Below are 25,397 nucleotides of genomic sequence, written 5' to 3'. Positions count from 1 at the left end.
CCCATATGAATTTCTTATGTGCTCATCTCGGATCATCACCCTTGAAGCCTTCGTAGCTTTAATTTGAAGGACCCTTAATAGAGGGTGGTCACTTTTAATGATCCTATGTAATAAATAAACAAGGCTAGATAGATAATCCAAGGGGTCAGTGAATAAAATAAATGTAAAATGCAAATGAGCAAACGATTCCTTCATAATTCTAACAATAGTTGTTTAGATAACGTTGTAGAACGTTCTCGAAAACTAGTGGAACGTTCTAGAACACTAGTGGAGACGTACGAGTTCGCTCGGGCGACGCTCAGTTGGCGCCAAACGCATCCGCCAGCTCTGCCTGGCAATCGAAGGTGTCGGAGCTGTCCGCGTGCTCTGGGTAGTACTCCCTGTATATCTTGTCCAGGAGCGCTTGCCTGTGAACAATGGAAAAAAACTTTGTTATCAAATTTTCAATTTCTCTCTCTCTCTCTCTCTCTCTCTCTATATATATATATATATATATATATATATATATATATATAATGTTTGTCTGTATGTACTTTGTAGAATCGTGTAAACTATACATTTGATCATGTGATGATCACAAATATTTCTAAGTTGGTGTGACTAATTTTCGACAGATGGCGCAACTGTCATTCAAATGAATTTCGTATGTAAGAAAAGGACCAACATATGGCTACTTCCGCCAATGCAGTAGCAGTCGTGCAATATACAGAGTCAGGCACTAATAGGTGTAACATTACTCCTGAGGATGCCCCGTAGAGGGGTGAATCAAGTGTTGAGTGATTTAACGGTGGTAATTGTGTAATTCGCATTATTTGCCGCATGCGCATTTATCAGCAGGTTGGCGGGCGGTGCACTTTACTGCACGACTACTACTGCATTGGCGGAAGTAGCTATATATTGGTCCTTTTTTTAATTAGGACGGACTTCCGCAAAATAACGCCTGAATCCATTAGATATTGAATTTCGTATATCACTGTGACATGATGCTACACAATATCCTCTTTAAGAGGCCAAGGAAGTACTCTTTTAGCATTTCTTTAAGCGCCGAATTAAATTTTTAAATTTGTAATATTCTTAAAACTATAGTAAATTTCATCTTTCCACATTATCGTCGTAATGTCAACACTCTTGGGTCAGACTCCAGATCAGAAGGTTGCGTGTTCATATCACGTCGGGGTCACCAATGTGGATTCCTTATTAAATCTCAGATATTATGAATCTACTTTATTTTTAGGAAACAAAAATTATCATAAAACATAAATTAGCATTGACAGGTAAAACGAACTGACTTAACAACAGTCATGTCAAAAACCATAGAGACCAGGCGCCCATAAACTTATAGAAGTCCAATGCAAACCATAATAAGACCTAAGCCTAAGACCGCCATTATTCACATATGACAAGCAAAACGTATTACATGTAATCAACCATGTTAAACATACACACTCAGTTCTGTGTAAGCCAAATGAAAAAAAAAACAACACGCAACCTGAATATAAATATATGACTAAACAATGTAAAGACGAAGCGATGACAATATGTTTACTACTGCAAATACTACTATGGAGTCATGATTTAATACCTTGCGTAATCATGACTTCTCTTCATTATAAACACAGGTAATTTATTTATATCATATTCCTAATAAACTGTAGGAGATAGGCCGTTGAGTAAAAATTCGTCGAACGTATAAGGTACACTGTATTCAATATTGGTAATGGATTTGGTTCTTGATTCTCTTCTGGCTTGTTCCTACGCCTATTTGTTCTTCGCTTCTCTTGGCTTGTATTGTTAATGGCTTCCACAGCTTCATCGTAAATGAGTTCACGAAACGGAACAGTCCGTGAACTATACTAAACTAAAACATTCGGATTTCCGAACCTGCATAAGACACAAGATGGAGGATGAGGCAACTTGACTTATTTATTTTGTAGCTGTATTAATATATTTGGGTAGTACAACTCGTGGGTGAATGAACCCCCCGAAGTCTGTGCATGGTAGGCACTGTGCGAGCGAGACAGCTCTAGTGATTAATGTTTGATTGGGCGATTAAAATAACTATACTATAAAAACTTTTTGAAACAAATAAACAACAAAAAAGAAAGTTGACTTGACTGACTTCCGTGTTTAAAACATCGGATGTTGGTTGGTCGCTTCCAACCCAGTCCTATTGAAATTCAATGAGGAAGAACCATGTCCATCAGGCAACGTCCGATGGTTGAATTGATGACGATGATGTTTGCCAATAGCAGCTGATCGATGTTAGCAAATTGTGATACTCACTTGGCTGCTAGACCACCTCCGGGCGGCAGACCGGGTATATCCTCCTCCACCAGCTGCTTCAGCACCGAGGAGAAGTGACAGATCTCCTCGCGCTCCTCCTGGCCCGCGTTGCGCTCGATCAGGGCTATGGACGACACATGTTTAGTTTAACCAATGAAAATATGTGCGAAATTAATTACTTAAAAAAGTGAAATGCTTAATAAGACGGTATATGTTATAGGTGCTAATGGTGACCCCTATATATATGTATTAAACCGAGTTAAGTTTTTATTTACATATAACTTCATAAAAGTAACTAACTTACTTTTGTTTTCTTAACGTTCAACCATCAAGTCAATGTAATGTCACGAGAAATATAGATTGAAAAGGTTGTTACGCTGTTAGGAATAAAATAAAGACTTGTGGCCGCCTTTATCGTTCGACCATCAACCCACCATCGACCACATATAAGCAATCTATCCAATAATTAATGATTTTAGAAATAAATATAGAAAATAGTTAAGTAGAAAATGTATTTTCAAAATCCGAATTACAAAATATTAAAATTGTAGAACGTAGTGTTTTAAAACGTAAATTTGGGACCATATTGTTTTAGGGTGCCATCAGGGGGCGTAAAAAGAAAGTCAGACCCCTAGGCACTAGGTTGGTCAGTACAACTTGACCCCGCGTGCATTACATGTACATCCATTGTGAAGTTTTGTATTCTTTAAAAGCAAACATTATAGAGAATTACGAAATTAATTACTGTCCTATTTCAGAGTGATCACTGGGAACGGGTCGATTGGAAGTAGATATAAAATCAATCACCCTGTATAACAACTTGTACATCGATCACACTGCATTTGTTAACCGCACGGACAATTACAAGTCTTTGTCCGCCCGGCGAATCACTCCGATGACGTTACATGATTAATCTTTATTTTTAGCAAAGTTTTTGTTTCAAATATAAAATACCACAAAGTCTTTGTGTAGTGTTTACAATTCTGAATAATACACAAACATAGATAACGATAAGGTATTTCAAAAGCCAACAGACTTTTAAAACTATCTAAAATTACAAGTCTTATGGACAATGCAAAGACGGGGCTGCATCGGAGTTTGTATTTCAAAATCATGAGCGATGACGTCACATGGCGATACGAAGGTGACGTATTGGCAAGTTAAGAGGCAAGAGGCTCGAAGCCACCTTGAACCACTTCTTATTAAAATCTACAACAGACATGAGATCATAGTGAAAAGTTTTTCTTCTGCTTTTCAGCCGATGGACGCCTACGACAAGACATAGGCCACCCAGATAGATCGCTATGACGAAGGGTCCAGCGCTACTCGCATCCAGGGACTTGCTGCGACTTTAACCCTTAAATGCATAATGATGTAAAACTGCAACATACCACTTAAACGTTAAATGAGAGACTAAATGCGTAATGTTGTATATATGCAACATAAGGTTTTTTTTAAAAGTAAGTTTAAAAATGTTACATACATTTTATTTTTATTTTTTGCCCTGCATTTTAATGTACTTATCTGCAAGATAAATATATTTTTTTAAGGGTATGAATAAAAGTCATGCATTTTAGGGTTAAATATGTCCTAGGTGCACCAAGTGGGGGGCCTACCCTCGCCTCGTCTACCAGCTCGTGGTCACACGCACGTTTCGGCCCCAACCATCGGTTACGAAAGTGAGGCAAGGAAGATAAGAAAAAAATTAAAAATTATGTGAAAATTTTTTTTGAGGAAATAAAAAACCCTGTTCCCAAATAAATAGAGGTGGAACGAGAGATCCCCAATAGCGGGGGCTAAAAAAAACCATCGGTAACACGAGCAATGTGCCACTGCCATTTCAGACGGGCAATTCTTCGTCGGTGATCTTTGTTCTTTTGCGAATCTCCTCATTTCCGTTTCGATCTCGCAGCGAAACTCCAAACATAGCCATCTCTGTTGCTCTCTGGGTGATATTGAGCTTACTTACGATGCAGGTCGTAAGTGACCACGTCTCGTATTCATATATCATCACCATCAACACATTGGTGAAGGACCTTCGTCTTCAAATATTTCGGTATTTTGAACGTTACCTTTTTATATATAAAAAAATAATTACATGGCATATTCAGATTACCGTAATGTATAGATCAATTATATCGTTTCATCCTTCGTTGGTCTGGGTGTACGCATATATAACAAAGTTCCATAAGATATCTTAGCCCTACCGTTTCTTAGTTTAAAATCTAAATTTAAAAAGTATATCTACAAAATAAATAAAATCAGAGTGTATGTTTGTAATATTAAAATAAACGCTTTTAACTACATCCACATGAATATATATACGGGACATATATCTGTCATACATGTCTGTCTATTCCATCTGATCTCTAAAATGGTTGAACCGATTTTGACGGGACTGGCAGACAGCTGATATAATAAGGAGTAGCTTAGGCCAATTTTATGTTAGACTTTTTTGTCGAATTTCACGCGAACGAAGTCACGGGCGCAGCTAGTTATTGAATAAATGTTATTATAGCATTCAAGAGTTATTAATTGATCGAAATGTGTAGAATTTAGATCACGGTTGCACAGACTTATTAAGACTAGGAGCCACTCGAGAAAATCATGAACTGACGGCGGGCCGGCCGCCAGAAGTATATGTAATTAAATTTTTTTGGTTTTATTCTGGAATAGAATTCAATATTTTTCTAATGTATGAGAGTATTATTTTTGCTGTCGGCGGGCCACCGGTATTCGACCGGCGAGCCGCGGTCTGTGCATCCATGATTTAGATCAGTGATTTCCAAAGTGGTCATTATCGACCTATAGGGTTCTATGACAACCTGCAAGGGGTCTACGTCAGCGAAAAAAAAATGGGGGTCCACGATAGTGGATCTCAACACATACACTGATAGTACCTATTTACTTATATCATACTATCCTATAATATCAAAACATTTACATTATTTATAAAAGTACCTATGAAGTAAAAAAATTATTACATATGTTTATAAAATTGTGTAAGTTGTAGGATGTTGATATTCACTTTGTGGTCGCAATACATTTTTTACTTTTAAAAACCTAAGAGTCGCAGTTTATTTAATGTTACGTATATTTTACATAACAGATACAAAATTTTATTTTGAGCAGTTTTAATTTAAATTCAATTAATAAATGTATAAATTAACATGTGTTTTTACTTTAAGTTTTCAACACTAAACTTCACTACAGTTAGAAATTTACAGGAAGTCAATATCAGGTAAGTAGGGGGTCTACCCAACACGGAAAAACATGGCAAGCGGTCTACCACACAAAAAAGTTTGAGGAACTCTGATTTAGATTGTCGACTCATGATTAATATAATAACGTCAAAATCTGTTGAGTCACATCAAAAACTGTTGAGTTTCCCGGCTCTTCTCAACAGATCAGCGTTCCGAGACGGCAGTACCTTACTTATAATGTTAAAATAATCGACAATTCAAAAACGCATGTAAATGTCTACTTGATTATAGATATTTTGAATACTCTCCGAGCGGCACGTATATAGACTACATATAAAATCATCCTATTGAAGCTTCCAGACGACATCAATTCAAGGCATTTTATAACAGAGTTATTTATAACACGGATTTAAAACTTACTATGGATTAATTCCATTAAACCAATTAGATGGATCACTGAAGAAGACAATGACGGGTGGGTTTTTTCAAGGCAATTACGTGTTGCCAATGATTTCGTCATCCAATTTGTCTTGATGACTGTACACAGAAAGCGCAGCAGAACGTCAATTGCACTGCTATTAGTAATATTTGATATATTAGCGGGACTTGAAAGTAATGTCGCTTAAATTTAAATTCGCACGACAACATTTTTAACAAGTTTTTATTTCTAATCAACAATATTTTCACTTTCGTTATCAACAACCTTTTGCACATCTAGTATACATGCCGGAGCGGTGAAAATCAATCGGTTTTTCTCTTAAATATGTCGACAGAAACGACATTACACCTATCCCCCGATTTACACGGTACTTGTTTTACACGTTTTCGCTTTTACACGGTTTTTCGAATAAGTTTTTTTTGTTTTAATAACCGTTTTTATTACCATCTCTCGTAATGTAAATATTTCTGCTTCAAACATCGTATCGGCACAAATAACTTCGAGTGATTAAAGTGAATTCGAACCTTCGATTCCAAAAAAAGAATGAGATTAATTTCTTTTTTGTTCTGTTTAATGTATATTGTAATTAAAAAAAAAACAGTTTTTCCGTAATATATTAAATATTTTAACTTTTCAATGCATTCTATTTTTATTTCTGTGTACACCTAAAATTAACTGTTAAATAGCAAAATAATGCATTTTCTGCGAGTTTTTCGATTTACACGGTTTTGACTTGAAAATTTTTAATTTTCGATTTACACGTTTTTCTCAGGAACGTATCTACCGTGTAAATCGGGGGATAGCTGTACTTTCCGGTATATGGTCAACGTTAACACATTCCATGCCATGCGGGGCGTATACGACCCCCGCTGCACTTTCACTTCAGGCTATTTGCAGTTCTCATTGAAAAACAAAGGATTCTTAAAACAAATGAATTGTAGGGTCGAATATAGATAAATTCACAACACGCATGCGCGTACTAAACGCATATTAAAATTTATAACTTTTTCCAGCTAATTACAGCAGTATTGAAAAAGCATACGTCTTAAACGACTTTTTTTAATTTTTAAAATGTTGGTTGTATATGCCCCAAAGCGGCTTGAATGAAAAATCTAAAATTGCCGTGGCACTGAACGTGTTAAGACCGCAAAGAAATTTATAAGACAAACGCCTAACACAGCACGTGGAAACAAACTCGTACGTTTTAAAATCTGCATAAATTCAGGCGTTACCTTGCGGAAGTCCATCCTAAGAAAGGTACTAATATATAGCCACTTCCGCTATGCAGCAGTAGTCATGCAATGAAGTGCACCGCCCGCCAGTCCACTGATAAATGCTCGTGCGGGAAATAATGCGAAACAACTACCACCGTTATTCTACTCTACACGTGTTTCACTCCTCCACGAGGCATCCTCAGGAGATGTTAGACCGTCCGGTGCTAAACACCGAGTCCAGAGACTCACGCGCATTTATCAGCGGGCTGGCGGGCGGTGCATTTCATTGCACGACTACTGCTGCATAGCGGAAGTAGCTATATATTATTACCTTTCTTAGTTAGGATGGACTTCCGCGAGGTAAAGCCAGAATTTAGCCATACCGTTTCTTAGTTAAAAATCTAAATTTAAAAGTTTATCTATACAAATAAGTAAAATCAGAATGTCTGTTTGTAATATTAAAATAAATCTACATGAATATATATATATATATATATATATATATATATATATATATGACACATATATCTGTCATACATGTCGGTCTATTCCAGTTGATCTCTGAAATGGCTTAACCGGTTTTGAGGGGCAGATAGCTAATATAATAAGGAGTAACTTAGGCTCATTTTGTTTTAGAAAAAATTTTAAAGTAATAATATACTTTTCGAATTTCACGCGGACAATGTCGCGGGCACAACTAGTTATTAATAGTAAAGCCTGAATCTATTAGATAACAAAAGAAAAAAATATAGCATCAGATAGCGACGACGATTTGAAAGAAGAGTGGAACGAACATGATACTACACCAAACTTACAAAATTATTTATATATCCCCGGTGCAACTATTGAACTTGGTGACGCTCTATCAGTAGGGTAGCGGCTTTTTTTTACAGTGGTGTTTTTGATTTTGTCGCTACGTAGACCAATTTTACCGTTCTCAAACGAAAAAGTTACATGATATGAAAATACGGAACCCGGCTGATAAAAAAAGATAAATTTTCAGTAAAATTTCTAGTCAACAATGTTAATTTGTACACAATGAATATATTAATTACTACAATTAGTTGGTTATTGGTATAAAAGCCTTAAAAACGTGAATTTACACCTCACTTGTTATCAACTTATGTATGGTACGCTATCTAAAAATCAATGGTATCACATAATGACATAAGAAGTAAGTAAGGAAAACTGTTTTCAAAATTCGTATTATTCGTATATTAAAATTAGTTATTGTTTACTATGTCCATCCAGGCTTTGTACTACGAGAAGTTATTGAACCATTCGAGAATAAAAAATAAAATAGGTTAAAAACTCTTTGGCCACAATCTCTTTAAACCTTTTACACCTGTAATAAATCGCGGTGTATATCGCTTACATGTTTACATTTTTCATCGGGTTTAACATTTCACATAAACGTATGTACAGTCGCGCACGCAAGTCACGACACGATCTGGTCGATACAACGTTCTTAAACTTGACCTTGACTGTTAATATAGAAATGTGTATTCATATATATAACTAACCGATCAAAACATTGTTTTGCAAAACATAATAAAGTTTTTAATTAACAAATAAAAAATAAGGGTTGATCGTAGAGGGGTGAAAATTTAGGGTTGTATGTATTTTTGTATGTTGTATCATAAAAAATAAAAACAATTTTTTTTTCAAAAAAATTTAGGGGTGGACCACCCTTAACATTTAGGGGGATAAAAATAGATGTCTGATTCTCCACCCTGGCCGATGTGCAAGCTAAGATTCACGAAAATCAGTCGAGCCGTTTCGGAGTCATTCAATCACGCACACCGTGACACTAAAATCTTATATATTAGATTTACCTGTAGTTTAGTATATGTACAATTAAATATAATCTAATATTTATATTAACGACTGTATAATTGTTTATATCAGGGATGACCAACATGCGGCCCGCGGGCCGTTTGCAACCGTTTAAACATTATGCGGCTCGCCTAGCATTTCTAAATTGAATTTATTTTATCGACTTTCTTCCATCGATATATTATTATAAAATTAATTACAATTAAATAGTAGTACATACTAAACTAAAACAATTTGTTTCTGTCGAGTTACATAGCGACTTGTTCAAACATGCAATACGAAGACACTTTTGCGCGATTATTATGTATTGAATTCATATATGAAAACATTATTTAATTTTACATTTTTACTGTAATGTTTATTATAAATATAAATTTGTAGATTATTAATAAATGTTACTATATGTGCGACTTGACAATTGTTTGAAATGAATTGACATTTTAAAATTTAAATAGGCCAGTTGATTGAAAAGGTTGCACACACCTGGTTAATACTGTACTTTAAATGAAAAAAAAAACGGCAATATATATGTGCAGTTTTTTTTCTCACGCATTCTCACCTCTATTGTTAAGTTTCAGAGACTATAACATAGGTTTAATAATTTCTAATTCAGTTTGGATTTTGTTTACATTATTACTTATTATATTTCCTATTTTATGATAATCTGACCGATTTTTGGCTCTACTCTTATTGCCTGTTACTAAATATATCAACATATCGTTATTTTTACATCGTTCGTGCTTTCCACACTATCGTAAAAAGCCTTACGACTTATATTTACTTTACCTTATACTACTTAAAAATTACCTTGTTTTATTTAAATTCTTTTATTGCTATTCATTCTAGATGTAAGTTTTCCGAAGTTAATAAAATAAAACACCGTCGCGGAATAGAAAGAAGACTTAAAATGTACGATCCACGAGGCCGATGCTAGGCAGAGGTAATTGGATTTCGCAGCCTTGGCGAAGGGCGAAACTAAATCACATTGACCCGTTTTAAAATACACGCTCCATATAAATACGTATTTTTTTTTTACATTCCGAACTAAAATACAATTCATTCATTCTTAATCACTGGCAACACCGACAAAATCATCACATAACCTCAAAACACGTAATGACGTAAGAAATGAAGTGACATACCGTGATTAAATCACATATAACATAACTATATGTGTAAATATTAATGCTTTAATGGGGTTAATATATATCCTTTACTCTCTCAATTAATGTATGATATACCATAATAAAAGTTATGAAAAATAAATAGTTTCAGAAATATTAAATAAATGAAGACATCGCGGTTGGTAGCTATATCTAGAGCGCCAGACACTGTGTCGGCTATGCTATTAGCTACATGCGATATAGCACGCTAAATATAGCTGATAATATTCGATGTTCGCTGATTGGAAAAAAAAAGCATTATAGCTTTAAAAGGATAAACGTACCGCTCATTTACTGTCAACAAATATATGATACACCCTATCCAAAAGTCAATTGTTACGAAAATAACAAATAAACGAGATAATAATGACTATATAGTAAGAAGCGTTTTCAAAATTCCGATTACTACATATTAAAATTAATTATTGTTTACTATTTGTTCCTGTACATTAATTCAAAATGTTTCAGTGATCACTTTATTTTCCCTCTTGTACTAAGAGAGGCAAAAAACTTGTCAAAACTCTAGTTTGTACCCTATGCTTAGGCACTTAACTAAGTGTAAACAGGATTCAAATGTCTAACTTTATATTAACCCTTTGCACTCCGTTGTCGCCGTATTTGCGACATTAAAAAGCTAACAATAAATCCGCTGTCGCCGTAGCGGCGACATGGTTGTTTTGCTGCCTTGGTGCCCTTAACAGTTAGGTAAGCAAAATAGTCTGTGCTTATCTTATAGTGTTTATGATACGTTTATTATGCTTACATTGTAATAAGAGTAAAAAGTGCTCTATTTAAGTTTATTTCGTTACACTCATAACGTTATAACCCTAGTGAAGATGGAAGGCGAAAATTTTGACGATAGTTGTGAAATAAGTGATGTGGAAGATGAACTCGATTTTGCGTTGCTTGCCGACGATTTAAGTGAAATAGAATTAGAAGATCATTTAGAGACAGATAGTGACGATAGTGACGTAATAGTAGTTAGAAAAAAAAAAGAATTGCAATTATTGAATCAGATTTAGAGGACGAAGATACACCATCTGTAGACGGCGATGTATGGAGTAATATTACGGGAAGCGACATTCCTTTGGAAAAAATCAATTTTTCAACAGGAAATAAAATACCAGGGCCACAAGTTTTCAACATCGAGGAACCATTACAATTTTTTAAACTGTATTTCACGGAAGAGTTAGTGGACGAAATAGTGTCAGAAACAAATAGTTACGCCAGGAACAAATTGAAAAATAAAACTCTTTCCAAAGATTCTATATGGCATACATGGCGCGACACAAGTAAGGAGCACAACTTCGGAATACTGTGATACTTGTCCCGGTAAACCGCGAATGCATATGGGCAATTGTTTCGAAAGATATCACACTTTAAGAAATTTTAAGTCCTAAAATTTATGTTTTTCTTTTATAATATAAGTTAGAATATGTTTTGTTTATAAAATAGCTAAGAAATAAAAATTTTGTTTTATTGAAACGACTCTATTTTTCTTCTACATCATAGGTATGTACTTGGAACTAATATAGTGCTGGAGTTGCTGGTAGCCTCTATGCATTACTAGGCTGGAGTGCAAAGGGTTAAGGAGCAAACCATTCGTTTTAGGTCACGATACTTCTATGTACTTAAATGCATACAAACGTATATATATACTCCTCTGAGGAAAGTATATATATATTTATTTATATATGTACGTGTGTGTGTGCGCGTGTGTGTGCGTGTGCGCGTGTGTGTGTGTGTGCGCGCGCGTGTGCGTTCGTGTGTGTGTACGTGTGTGTGTGTGTGTGTGTGCGAGCGCGTGTGCGTGCGTGTGTGTGTACGTGTGTGTGTGTGTGTGTGTGTGTGTGCGCGCGCGTGCGTGCGGGTGGGTGCGTGTGTTCGTTTGGGTGCGTGTGTGTGCGTGTGTGCTCGTCCAGCTCCGAACCGCTAATAAAAATGATCTGGCTTTTTACGTCGTTTCAACCCATAGACGTCCACTATGCTATTATAACGGGATATACCATGGTATGGTATTCAGAGGACGCTGCTGTCCATCATTTAGAAATTTGTGAGCAGTGGCAATCCTTTATGTATAACGCACAAGAAGTGAATTATATAATATTGTATCCCGGGGAATCGAATCCGCGACCTACGATCGCATGTCTCTACCGTAGTGCAACCACTACTCTACGCTTAACAACTAATATGAAAATATTTAAGTATATAAAAAAAACTTTGTATGAAATCAACGAGAAAACTGAAGATAATTTAGTCAATACAAAAATTAATACACAACAGATAACTATTCCTATTCCGTCACGGCGTAAGGTTAGTATGCGAAATATAAAAACAATTACCGATCTTTTATTCACCTTTAATTTTATTAATAAGTCTGTCTACCTTATGGGACGAAGTTTCTTTCTGCTTCTTCACCACAATTGTAACACATTGCGAAGCAGAATATTCAAAAATAAAATAGGTTAAAAAATAAACAAATAACATGTTGACGACCAATGAAAGTTGTGTTAAAAGTTCCAATGTTGAATAAATGAATTTTATGTTTATCTTTAGAAGTAACAGTAAGAAATAAATCAAAAGAACCATTGGTGGAAAATCACCATCTAGGTTGTCCACTTTGTGGGTGCTTGTCCATTTTGTGGGTGCTTGTCCATTTTGTGGGTGCTTGTCCACTTTGTGGGTGCTTGTCCACTTTGTGGGTGCTTGTCCACTTTGTGGGTGCTTGTCCACTTTGTGGGTGCTTGTCCACTTTGTGGGTGCTTGTCCACTTTGTGGGTGCTTGTCCACTTTGTGGGTGCTTGTCCACTTTGTGGGTGCTTGTCCACTTTGTGGATGCTTGTCCACTTTGTGGGTGCTTGTCCACTTTGTGGGTGCTTGTCCACTTTGTGGGTGCTTGTCCACTTTGTGGGTGCTTGTCCACTTTGTGGGTGCTTGTCCACTTTGTGGGTGCTTGTCCACTTTGTGGGTGCTTGTCCACTTTGTGGGTGCTTGTCCACTTTGTGGGTGCTTGTCCACTTTGTGGGTGCTTGTCCACTTTGTGGGTGCTTGTCCACTTTGTGGGTGCTTGTCCACTTTGTGGGTGCTTGTCCACTTTGTGGGTGCTTGTCCACTTTGTGGGTGCTTGTCCACTTTGTGGGTGCTTGTCCACTTTGTGGGTGCTTGTCCACTTTGTGGGTGCTTGTCCACTTTGAGGGTGCTTGTCCACTTTGTGGGTGCTTGTCCACCCACTAGGTGGACAGACAGCTTCATACGCGAAAGTTTGTCATGGATATTTTATCGAAATCCATGACATGAGACATCTGAGCGTCCTTCAAGTGTTAATGGAGCAACAAGCAAATATCAGTACTAGAGAGCTGGTCAAGGAAGGCTCAGGGTCAAAATTGGATCAATTGGCACTATGACACTATCATGGCTCGCTTGACACGTTTTTACAACACGAACAGAATCTATCTCTTCTAGAAACAACAAGCTCTTAGTTCTTTGGTAATGTTAACTAAACAAGTGTTTTAAGATACATAAACTGAGTGTCCAACAAACGCAGTTAAAAAACCTCAGACCCAAATCTAATAAACTTATCCGCACATTTTTCGGTTCAAAAACACAAACGAGATTATTCAGTAATTATATATAAAATAAATAAATCATTTTTAAACTTGATCACGACACGCTCAACTCGCGTAGAACAAATAGGATCGATAAGAGCTGCGAAACGTGTGATTAGTTGAACGCACATGTAATACGGCTTCACTATATATAAATGCAAATTGACCACGCGGCAAGCGACAGATTCGATCGCGCCGCGAGCACGGCCACACGTTCATTGCTTTAACCCTCTCGTTAAAATTTAAAAAAAATAATTAAAAAAAAAAAGAATACTACATCTCTAAACAAGGGCCAGGACCAAAGCAATGAAACATTGTGTTGCTTTCAAAACATTGTTTAATAATGCAAATATATGTAACAATAATAAAAATATTTTTTCATATCTTAACCACTCAAGTGAATAAATAATAACGACGATCACATATCACACACCTTCAACAATATCGAACATTACATACACAAGTCGAAAATTAAATATATCAAGTTAAAACAGCAATTAGATTTAAATAAATAAATTTTCATTCCAATGACTAAATTTGTCTTTTCAATATACTCACATTACGTCACTACAATTGTTAAATTAAAACATATTTCTATTGTACACCTAAATATGAAGGTCATATACATAAAACAAAATGGCCACACAATACACTTGGGTTTAATAAAACTAACTAATTTTTAGCTTAGTTTTAAAACACCGAATTTAATCCAGTGCATAAAATTAAAAAAAAAATAAAAACAATAATGGCAAAAAGCTTTAAATTAGTGTATATATTATGTTGTGTCAATATATATTCACTCTAAAATATTAATTTTACACATAATTTTTGTGTCACCAATGTATTTCGTGCACTACTGTACCATATTTCAGGTTGAACAGAAAAGCACGATTAGTCATATATGTAAAGGGTTCAAAGGCGTGAACATTTTGCACATTTGCTGTCATTTAATATATGGTTGACCTTAAAATTCATAAGATTCAAAAATAAAAAGTAACGCAATGGTAATATAGTCTGAAAAACAGTTTTCAAAAATCAGATTTCAACCTATTTTGTGCCATGCTTCACCTTAGCCAGTCCCCTATGTAACATACATAATTATTATATTAAAGCGAAAGGGTTTAACTTTTTACTAATTGCCCCCTCCCCCCTGTTGGGCGTGGACCACACATTGGAAAACACTACTGTAAACTGTAATACCGACAGTTATCTGTCTATAGTAAAAAGTTTAGTCTAAATAACTTCATATGAGACGATTGGATATAGGTGTAAAATCTTTGAAGCGCTTTGCTGAAAAATAAGCTATACATTCACCCGTTTTCATTGATAATCACCCTGTATAATTTAACCGCAGAAAAATGTAATCAATAATATACTCAAAAGCATCACACTCTCTAAACAAAGTCCATCAAGATATTTCTATTATATATTAACTACATAGTATCACTTTAAGTGATGACTTGTATAGTCTTAATTATATATATATATATATATATATTTTTAGCACTCTTCACTACCCTAGCATTCTTCAACTTAGAACAACAAAGAACCTCCAATACTGACAAAAAAGCCAACCACTGACCACTGAGCTATGCTAAGGTACTAAAACTGGATTTATCTCGCAAAAACTAAAATTTAAAAATTGTAAATCTCTATCTTAACTCTAGCTACTATTTTTTTTTTAAATTAAATAATCGCTGCGACATTATTATAATGTTATAAATAAAATAAATCTTTACATGGAAAATACCTTTTCATAAATATATATAAACAAATTATCAGGTTGATTGGTTATATGTATTACATGGACCGGAAAGTAATGCCACAAGCAAATAACTTCTGGCTGTAAAGCCTCCAGAAACAGATAGCAAAAAATAATCTGAACTTTGAAAACACTTTTTTTACTTTATTATCATTACATTATTCATTATTTTGAAATGATTGTAATTTAAAGTGTACCATACATTTAATGACAGAAAATGAGCGATATGTTCACCGCTTAAAGCCTTTTTACCTGTTAATATATATATATATATATATATATATATATACACTATGTATATAGATAACTATCTCAAAAATATACATTACTTTAACCTAAGACATAGTACAGTGGCGCACGAAATACGTTGGTGACACAGAAATATAATATGTAAGTCTTAGAATAGTTTTATGGGAATGTTGCATGTTCCATCATAAAAATGTAGCGCAGTAAACGCCAAACGTCATGCAATTCAAGTATATAAAGATGCATGACTTCACCTTGTTTACACAAGTACATTGTTTACCGAATTTTGAATCCATTTTCACTTCTAAACCCCTCCTGACTTGTAACACTTTCTGCTATACCCCTGAAGGTTATGTCACAAGATCTAGATCTACCCTTCACTTTGAAAATAATATGTTATTATACAAAATTTAGATTTTTAGTAATAACAGAATAAAAATTGTTTTCTAAATATTCTAAGATATCTTTAATCAGCATTGTAGTACATTAAAGGTGATCATCACGTTTTTCTAGACCTCCTCGTCCCACCGTGTCACTACTTGTCACACTAACCTAATATCCCCCTATCCCCCCCACCTCCATCCCCTCGCATGACAAGCAAACCTACACTAAAATCGTATTGACATTTGGCCGACAGACACAAGACCTAGGACACAAATAAATTAATTATTGTATTCATCTTAAAAATCCAACGATATGTCTGTCCAACAAGTGTCTTTGAATTGAGTTAGAACATCAAACATACTTGATTACAATGGTTGGTGTGAGGAAAAAAAGTTGTTCCTAGGAAACATGACAGCATTACTTTCATGTTTTGCACTAAACACCATGTATATATGTAACTGTGCCATTACCGCTAAGAATTTATTCAATAAATTTTAATAATTCAATACACATGAATGAGCATTTAAATGAGACGTCAGACTGCATGCGATTAAAGATTATGACGTATATATCTTGTGCAACATTGTCTGATATAAATATGCAAATGAAAACTAACTCAGATTTTCCAGACCAATAAATTCAATCTACCGTATACCTAAGAAGAAAGTTATTGTGTATGTGTGTTTGTAATATACTTTGTATATTACAAAGACCATATATATTTATAGAACTACACATATTATATATATATATATACATACATATGTGTGTATGTGTGTGTGTCAAACTAAATACCCATCTAATAGATTATTTGTACTAAATTAATCTAGTTACTATATTGCTTTTGGCACTTATTCAAGAGTATTAATAAAAATTTATATATTTTTCATTCAAAAAATAATTTACCCTAGTCTTCATACATAAAACACTGTCTTAGTCTTCGCACACTAAGTTTCACTGTTTATTATTTCATTGATTTAGTGTTTATAAAATTTTGTCCTAGTCTTCACGCATGAAACATTCATCTCGATTATTATTACATAGATTTAGTGTTTATAAAAAAAATTCTTAGTCTCCATTCACTACTATTCTTTCCAAAAATTTGGTTTATTTACTTAGTGTTAGTCTCCACACACTAAGTTTTATCTCATGTTTGATTTGAGTGGCTTAGTTCTTATAAAATTCTGTCATAGCATCAAACACTAAAAAAATTCATACAAAGTTTTACTTCATTCACTTAGTGTGTGAAGACTAAGACAAAGTATGCACTAATGCATTCTATATATTTTTTCAATGACTCAGTGTTTAAATCTGGGAAAGAATTTTATAAGCACTGAGATTCATACCAATTTTATTTAATGCATAAAAAACTTTGTCTTAGTCTTTACACAAAAAGTTTAATTTTATTTTTATTTTTAATTTCATTGACTTAGTACTTGTGAATTTCTGTCTTGGATTCAAATACTAAGATTCACAGCACGTTTTACTTTATTTACTTATTACAGAAAAAGTTTGTCTCAGTCTTGGCACACTAAGTTTCATTTTATTTTTATTTTCAATTTCATCAACTTAGTATTGTAAAATTCTGTCTTAGCTTTAAACACTGAGACTCATACCAATTTTTCTCCATTTCGTTTATTTTCGATTTCTTTGACTTGGTGCTTGTAAAATTCTGTCTCAGCTAAACACTGAGATTCATACTAACTTTGGTTCACATACATAGTGCATAAAACCTGGCTTAGTCTTTACACACAAAGTTTTGAAACATAGTGTTTGAAAAATTCCATCCTAATCCTAATACACAAAGACTCATTCCAAGTGTAACTTTATTTGCTTAATATATAAAAACTTTTTCTTAGTCTTCGCTCACTAAAATTCATGCCAAGTTTTACTTTATTTACTTAGTGCATAATTTTTTTTTCTCCGTCTTCACATATGATTCATTCGAATTTTTATTAACTAGGTGCATATAAACGAATTTATTATATTTGAGTGATATTAAGATAATAACCACAATCAATACAACCTTTTAGTATTTGCTCCACATTTAGATAATCACTCATCAGATTACCATCCTCGCTACTATGTCACAAGCTTGCTTTTTAAGGTTAATTTATAATTTAATTAGGCACTTACACAAGTCTTTAAGGGATTATGAATATAATATACCGATAATAAAATATCGAATTTGATATAGAATTTAAAAACTTCAGACATACACACTAACAAATTAATTAATCAATAAATATTACTTGTCTATGTGGTAACAATTTTTAATTAGAAAATTTTTTTTTATTATATTTGAATGTATCCTTTATTTCGCAATTTTAGGCGAGGAATGCTGTCAGCTGTGACACAGATTATAAATAGTACATCTGTCAAAGACATGAATATTATATATCCTATAATTTTAAATAAATAAAATAAATAATTATGTTAAAAGGGATTCATAAATAGCATCTGAAAAGCAAAAACAAGTGCTATTTTATCTCACTAAACGCTATAATTATAAGTGTTGCCGTAGATTGCAATTCTTCTCATCAACATAAAAACTTCCTCCATAACTTATTATTAAATATTTAACAAGCTGTATCTAAATACAACTATAATAATGAAATAGAGAATAGCTTATGAAACATTATGATTGTTTTGGATATGTAAAGTTTAAAAATGTATCTATTACATCAAATCTATGATATTATCTGTTATTAAATACAGATTATCCTAAAAATTACATTCTAATAAATACTTAAATGTCATTTCATAACATTTTTCTTCTATTTACTATCTAATACCCACTATTTATTTAATTTATTAGCATTTAAAAATTCAAAATTAATATTGCAGTAATTCCTTCAGCTACTTTTCCATCTACAAGATGGACAGGCGACCTTGTTAAAGTGATCAGAAGATAATATAGGCTGCTTCCAATTGGTCCTGTTGGGAACTTATGTAAGAGGCTTATGCCCAGCAGTGGACGTCTTACTAAACTGAAATAGCGATTATCACTAAATAAAGAAAAATGTTCATTCAGAGGAAAAAATTAATGAAATATATGTACGAATATACAGTGTGTCCTATAGTCAAGCCGAAATCGAGTGTAGACAGGTTGCCAACCTTAGAAAATTTATTTAAAAAAAAATATGTCCCATATTTTTAAATTAATACCGTTAAAAAAATTAATTTGTTGTAAATTTTTTTCTGTTAGTATAGCAAGAAATATTACTATTTTTTTTTATTTTTAATGTAACCCATTAACCATGTAACTCTTGTAAATGACACAAATATTCAACCTACCGTTCTTTTGTCACACCACCCCCTCTTACCTTTTTAAAATTATACTATGAAATGTTGGCAATATCATCTTTTTACCTGCCTAAAAGAAATTATATTGGGGACAGTCCGTACATAAATGTACATTTCTATATATATACACACGTGATATATACATAAATAAATTTTGCATCATGGTTACTAATCTTAGCAACTTTTTCTCAATGTTTTATAATTAGAACATTAAGATAAAGTACTAATACCAACCAGTTAGAAGAACAAATTGCAGAAACGTGTTCAAAAACATTAAAAAATAAGAAGATTTTCGTTGTTTCTCTGGGCTGTTAAAAAAATCCTCAATCTGCGTACATCTCAAACACATCCGCTACGCATGTACTTGAAATGTTGCAGTCTCATGTATAAATTTGAATGTCTGAGAGAAATCACAAAGTCTGATTACAGACCTTGATGCGTTCAAGAGTGTGCAAAGATTTATCTTAAAATAAGATGACTCATGAAGAACAAAGATGATATTTCAATGAGATATTACGGAATAAAGGCTATATCTCACTATCACCTTACTTGCAAGACAGATATAAAATTTGAGAATATAAGATAACCATGTTAAATAACATTAAAACAATAAACAAAGTAATTTAACTCCACCTCAAACCTGAACACTATATAGCCCAGTGGATTGGTAAGAAGTAGCAAGGAGCAGACATTATACTCAGTACAGATGACCTCTGGAGCCTTAAGGTTTTAGATTAGTGATAACAGACCGGCATACAGTGTATGATGTCTACCCACATGTTGAATGGACAACCATTTCGATTTTTTTTCAAAATGCCCTTTCTCCATCTTTTTTTCGGGACTGGCATATACACCCTCCTACTTTCACCTTCCCTCTCATTCTTCACAATTTCTCTCTTTATTCCCACTTTCATCCTTCATATTTTCTATCGTTCAACATACATTCAACATTATCATGTTAATATTGGGAGACTGGATACAGGCCAATTTAAACTGGTCCAATTGTAAATCTAAGGGGGAAGCCTATCAAGGAAGAATAAAAGGTTATTCAGAAATATATAACTAATATAGTATCTGTTTGCACAAAAGACACTGATTTGTAAAGATTGCTATCTTATATATCTAGACCATGTTAAATAGTAAATATATCTTTATATATTATCTAATGGACATATTGTCCAAATAAATCATTGAAATGTTCCCATGTGTTGTCGATTAAAGGAAGCCAATAAAAGATGGAAATATATCTAGCCAATGAGCTGCTTAAAGTTGACCACTGATAAGAAGAAATTATATAGCTTGTAGGAGACATGTAAAAGAACAACCAGACAAGAGATCCCAAAAAGAATAAAGCCTATATCTATTTATAACAGTTTTAGAAGGCATGATATTGTCAACAACACATCTGGGAGCCGCCCCAGATGTGGGCATTATAGTGACCCTAAAGTCTGTGGAACAGAAGAGGGCGTAAAGAAGGACAGCTCTGCCTCCTCTGGACAATCAGTCTGATTTCACTTCAACCACACCCCATAATGCAAATATTACAATATTTTAATGACCACATGTCATACAATTTAGTTATAGATTTGTGTAAATTCAATAGTGAGAAGACTAAAACTGGCGCCCAATGTGGGCCTAGCTTTGTTTACACCCCTGAGGACACCCCACTTACGTCCCAAAACAATAGAGTCCTACATCAGTTAAGTTTTTTAATCACTAAATGTCCTATGTAGTTTAATTATATATCCTGGTCACCTTCTACTTATTTAAGAATAAAAACTGTAGTTATGATAAAATTATAAAACTTCTTTTTCTACTCAAAATGCAAAATCCTTAACGTTGGTTTCCTGATTTATTCACTACAGTCTAATTTAATATAATAATACTACAAAAAAATTGGACAAATGTAAATATACCATAGGTTTAGGAACTGAGCTATATGTTAACAAGATTCAAATTTGATATATCAAGAGGTATTAAACATTTTATTTTGAGATCAAATTATAATATCCAAGATATCTTTACATACCCAGTGAAATAAGTTGCAACTCAAGTTCAGGTTTAGGAAGCAAAATGAAGTTTGGATATAGAACTTATAAGATATAATTCAAACCTTTAAATAAATCAACTGGACAACTAAATCAATTCATAAAAATTTATGTGCAACAGATAATTCGTAACCTGTCATGGCGTATGGTTTAACCGGCGAAATATTAAAACAATTGCCGACCTTAATAATTCACTATACTATAATGCTACCTAATTTTGTCACATAATATCGTATTTTCTTGAAATTTTGTGGTAGAGGAGAAAAAAAATTTACGATATTTATATCAAGTTTTAAATTGAAATCTCATTTACAACTAATATGAAGTATAGCAATAATATAGAGAATCTAATGTTCTTTTAAAAACTACTTTATATACAACCACAAATTTATTATGTAAGGCAAATTGGTGAAGATTTATAAATACTTATGTATTCTAGAATTAATAAATTTTCTAGTAATAAAATAAAAATTTATCTTAATAGCCTAATAATGGGCTACCATTTACTACTCTTTATTTAATTTATCCTTGATAAAGTGTGTGCACAGGTGTACTTTCGGCCATTGAAATGGCAATTAACAATTGCAATAGTGTTTCAAGAAGACTAGTAAAATATTGCTTTGTACCTTTTAATATGTAAATAAAGATATTATGTATTTGTACTTATGTAACTTCAACTTGAAATAACTTAGTTTGTTTAAATTCGAAGTTTAGAGATCATATATATTAAAATATAGATACCTAATGCTATAAATTCAAATTGGATAAAGCCTAAGGAAGCCACAGGCAGAATTCTAAACATTAAAAGCGTCAATCATACACAATTTTTAACAGCACAGCTATGAACTAAACCTGAGTGTGACCAACGGAATCTATCCCCTTGCATCATTAGAGGTCCGATTACTATCTACAGGCCCCTCCTCCTGTCTGTCTGTGTATCTGTGCTTATGTGAACAGGCATGCAGAAGTGAGTAATAGCAACCTGTGAGCCTCTGCCGCAATGTCTCGTCGAGTTCACGGTCGGCACGCTGCGCTTCGGGACTTGGCTTCGGAGCAGCAGGGAACACCACCAGTACAATGCTCATGTTATCTTTGCTACCCTGTAAAGTTTATCATAGCATTAGTTATACATACACAACACAGCCATGATCAGGCAATTTAAAAAAAAATATCACTATCATTTCAGCCATAGGATGTCTCTCTTGTGTCACCATGACAACTGTTAGTCATAGCCATGATTTAAATATTAGGGGGACCGGAAAGTAAAGTCATTTCTGTCAACATATATTACAGAAAACTTTTACAGATCAGGCATTAGAAATTTGTACACTAAATAGCAAAAAGTTGTTTATAATGAAGGTGAATATATTGTTAATTAGAAATAAAAACTTGTTTATAATGTAGTTGTGTGAATTTAACTTAAGAAAGCAACATTACTTTCGGATCCCCCTAATAGAAACCATAAATACAATAAAAATGAATTTAGACCACTATATAACAAATAAAAAATTGGATATTTCCTTCACCATACACAGTCTCTTAGATTTAAACTCCACCTTAGTACCATTACATTAAATTTTAATCTATCATAGATTAATATCATTATCAAATTTAGTAACGCATTTAATAAATGTATGTTTCACAATTTAATCAAAGTTCATTATTAATTATCTTTTGTATTGATATTTAATGTATTGTAATCAACCTACATGTATCACCTTATTTTTCGTATAATTTTTAATTTTACTAATAACTGTACAATGTTACTGTAAAACTAAGACAAATCATTGCAAATTGTAACCTTAAGGCATTGTGTACAAGATAGATATATTTCTATGCTTCATTGGTATTACATATAATGTACTCTTAGCTTAATAGTTTCATTTAAAACATATATAGAACATTTTAAATAATGAATGAATCTATTATTAAACTAATCCTACAATTTAATTACGAAATATACTAATTAAATCATTTCACATGATGTAATTATGTTCTAATAGCACATAAATGAATTAACATACCATATCAATAACACAGTAATTATTTTCTAGTTTTGCAATTGAGTGAAAATTATATAGCATTTGTTATGTCTTATGTAATTAATGTAAAAATAAAAACAAATCTCCATGTTTACCTTATAAAGGCAGGTGTCAATAACCTGGTTGGTTATAGCAACAAGGTCATCCGTTAGCTGGAGCAGAGAGTGCACATAGGCACAGAGCGCCTCGTTACTCATCACGTCCCAGACGCCGTCACACGCAAGCACCAGAAACTCGTCCTCCGCCTCGGAACGCTCGTGCACCGATACCTCGGGCTCCGGCGACACGAGCTGCTCGCAAGGACCGCGGTTTTGCACCTTCTTGTACTCGTAGTCCCCGAGTGCCCGTGAGACGGCCAGACTACCGTTCACGCGTTGAATCATGACCGAACCCCCCGCTTGCACAATGCGCGACTTCTCCGCCGGGAGCTCCGGCTTGTGATCGAGCGTCGCGAATATCGGCACCCCGTTACGAGCCAGTACTGCCCGCGAATCCCCACAGTTGGCTATGTATATCTGCTTGGGCGACACGAAAGCGCACACCGCGGTGGAACCCGATTTCTCCTGGCCGTTAGACAGCTCCGGCAGCTCCCGCATCTTTTTGTCCAGATCCAAGAAACCAGCGCGTATTGCTTCCGCTATTTCCTCCCGCCTAAACTCGTCCGTCTGCAAGATACATTCGAGCAGATTGTCCGCACAGTGTGCCGAAACCTTCGCCCCTGCGTGGCCGTCGAACACGGCGAAGTAAGACCAATCGGACAGAGTACCATTCAAAGTGAGCTGCGCATGATGAGCGTCCTCCATCTCCACGCGCCAACCCTGCATCGACGCCACGCCATAGCGCAGACCGTTACCTTCCCCGCTCTCGTTGTACTTCTTAGTCTCGGGTTTGTTCAAAAAGGCTCCCATTCTGAGTCCGTCTGAGTTATTCCGTTATTCGCACATAATTCCCGCACCATCAGGCACTCGAGCGGACGTCGCGTTCGACAACGTATAAGGCAAGGAAAAGCATCACTGGAAGAAAGATATGATCTCGTACCACAAGGATATTATTTCACTAAACAATGTTGTTCTGGATGAAATGAGACGCGGTGCCTTATTTGTTTTATCTGCCTTTGCGTAATTAATTGTAAGCGACGGTATTGCGTAGATCTCGATGACAAATCGTGCTCTCTACGGAATCGTAAAACGAAAAAGCAACTCAAAAGAATGAATGGCGGACATAAATAGTATTTGTCTATGATTTATTTTTTTATAGTATTTTCAGGTAGTTACAGAAAAAAATCAATCGAAATCTTAATTTTGTGTACTTTCTAGGTGTTAAATTATTAAAGCGTACAAAATTCTTTAATTATTTGAAGAAAAAAATAAAAAATGATCACAATTATTTTGGAACATTAACAAAATTATGCAATAGGACATATCCATATATATAAATTTAATAGGTGAATATTGACTATGAGGATCTTTAAAGCCTAATATTCCATCAAATTTTTAATTTTAAAATTATCAAACCCTTAACAAAGGAATGATATAAAGTAATTTGAATAACTGATTTTAATATATCAATTGCTATGGCAAATGCTTCTTTAAGTATAGTAATTAATGTTATTACTTTCATGTTTTGAAAAACCTCCTCAATATTTTCTGTACTAACGACATTTAACATTAACTAAATAAGTACTGTGGATAGTAAATGATAGGAAATATATCAATTATTTAGGTGGCAGAAAAGTACGATCTGTGCTTAGTAACAATTAAAAAGATTATACGATTTTATTAATCAACTGTCAGTAAAAGTAATAAAGTAGCAGAGAGGTTATGTTGTTACAACGATAACAAAAGTAACAAAATATGAATTAAGTTT

At 34.0% G+C, this 25,397-nt stretch overlaps 1 protein-coding gene across 1 annotated transcript; it reads right to left on the bottom strand.

The window, feature by feature from the left end:
• On the bottom strand, positions 1-24,739 carry alph (alphabet). Its single transcript, XM_068762935.1, has 4 exons — positions 23,627-24,739; positions 22,472-22,589; positions 2,284-2,407; positions 1-407 (listed from the first exon to the last, which is right to left on the bottom strand). Exons 1-4 carry the CDS (start codon positions 24,437-24,439, stop codon positions 299-301), a joined length of 1,164 nt encoding a protein of 387 aa, XP_068619036.1. The 5' UTR covers positions 24,440-24,739; the 3' UTR covers positions 1-298.
• Positions 24,740-25,397: the final 658 nt, after the last annotated feature.

Source organism: Battus philenor, unplaced genomic scaffold (genome assembly GCF_028537555.1).
Source record: "Battus philenor isolate CCGP_79_NKW_IND1 unplaced genomic scaffold, ilBatPhil1.0.hap1 SCAF_17, whole genome shotgun sequence".
NCBI lineage: Eukaryota > Metazoa > Arthropoda > Insecta > Lepidoptera > Papilionidae > Battus > Battus philenor.
Note: the sequence above shows the minus strand (reverse complement) of the source record. Positions and strands in the feature narration are given on the sequence as shown.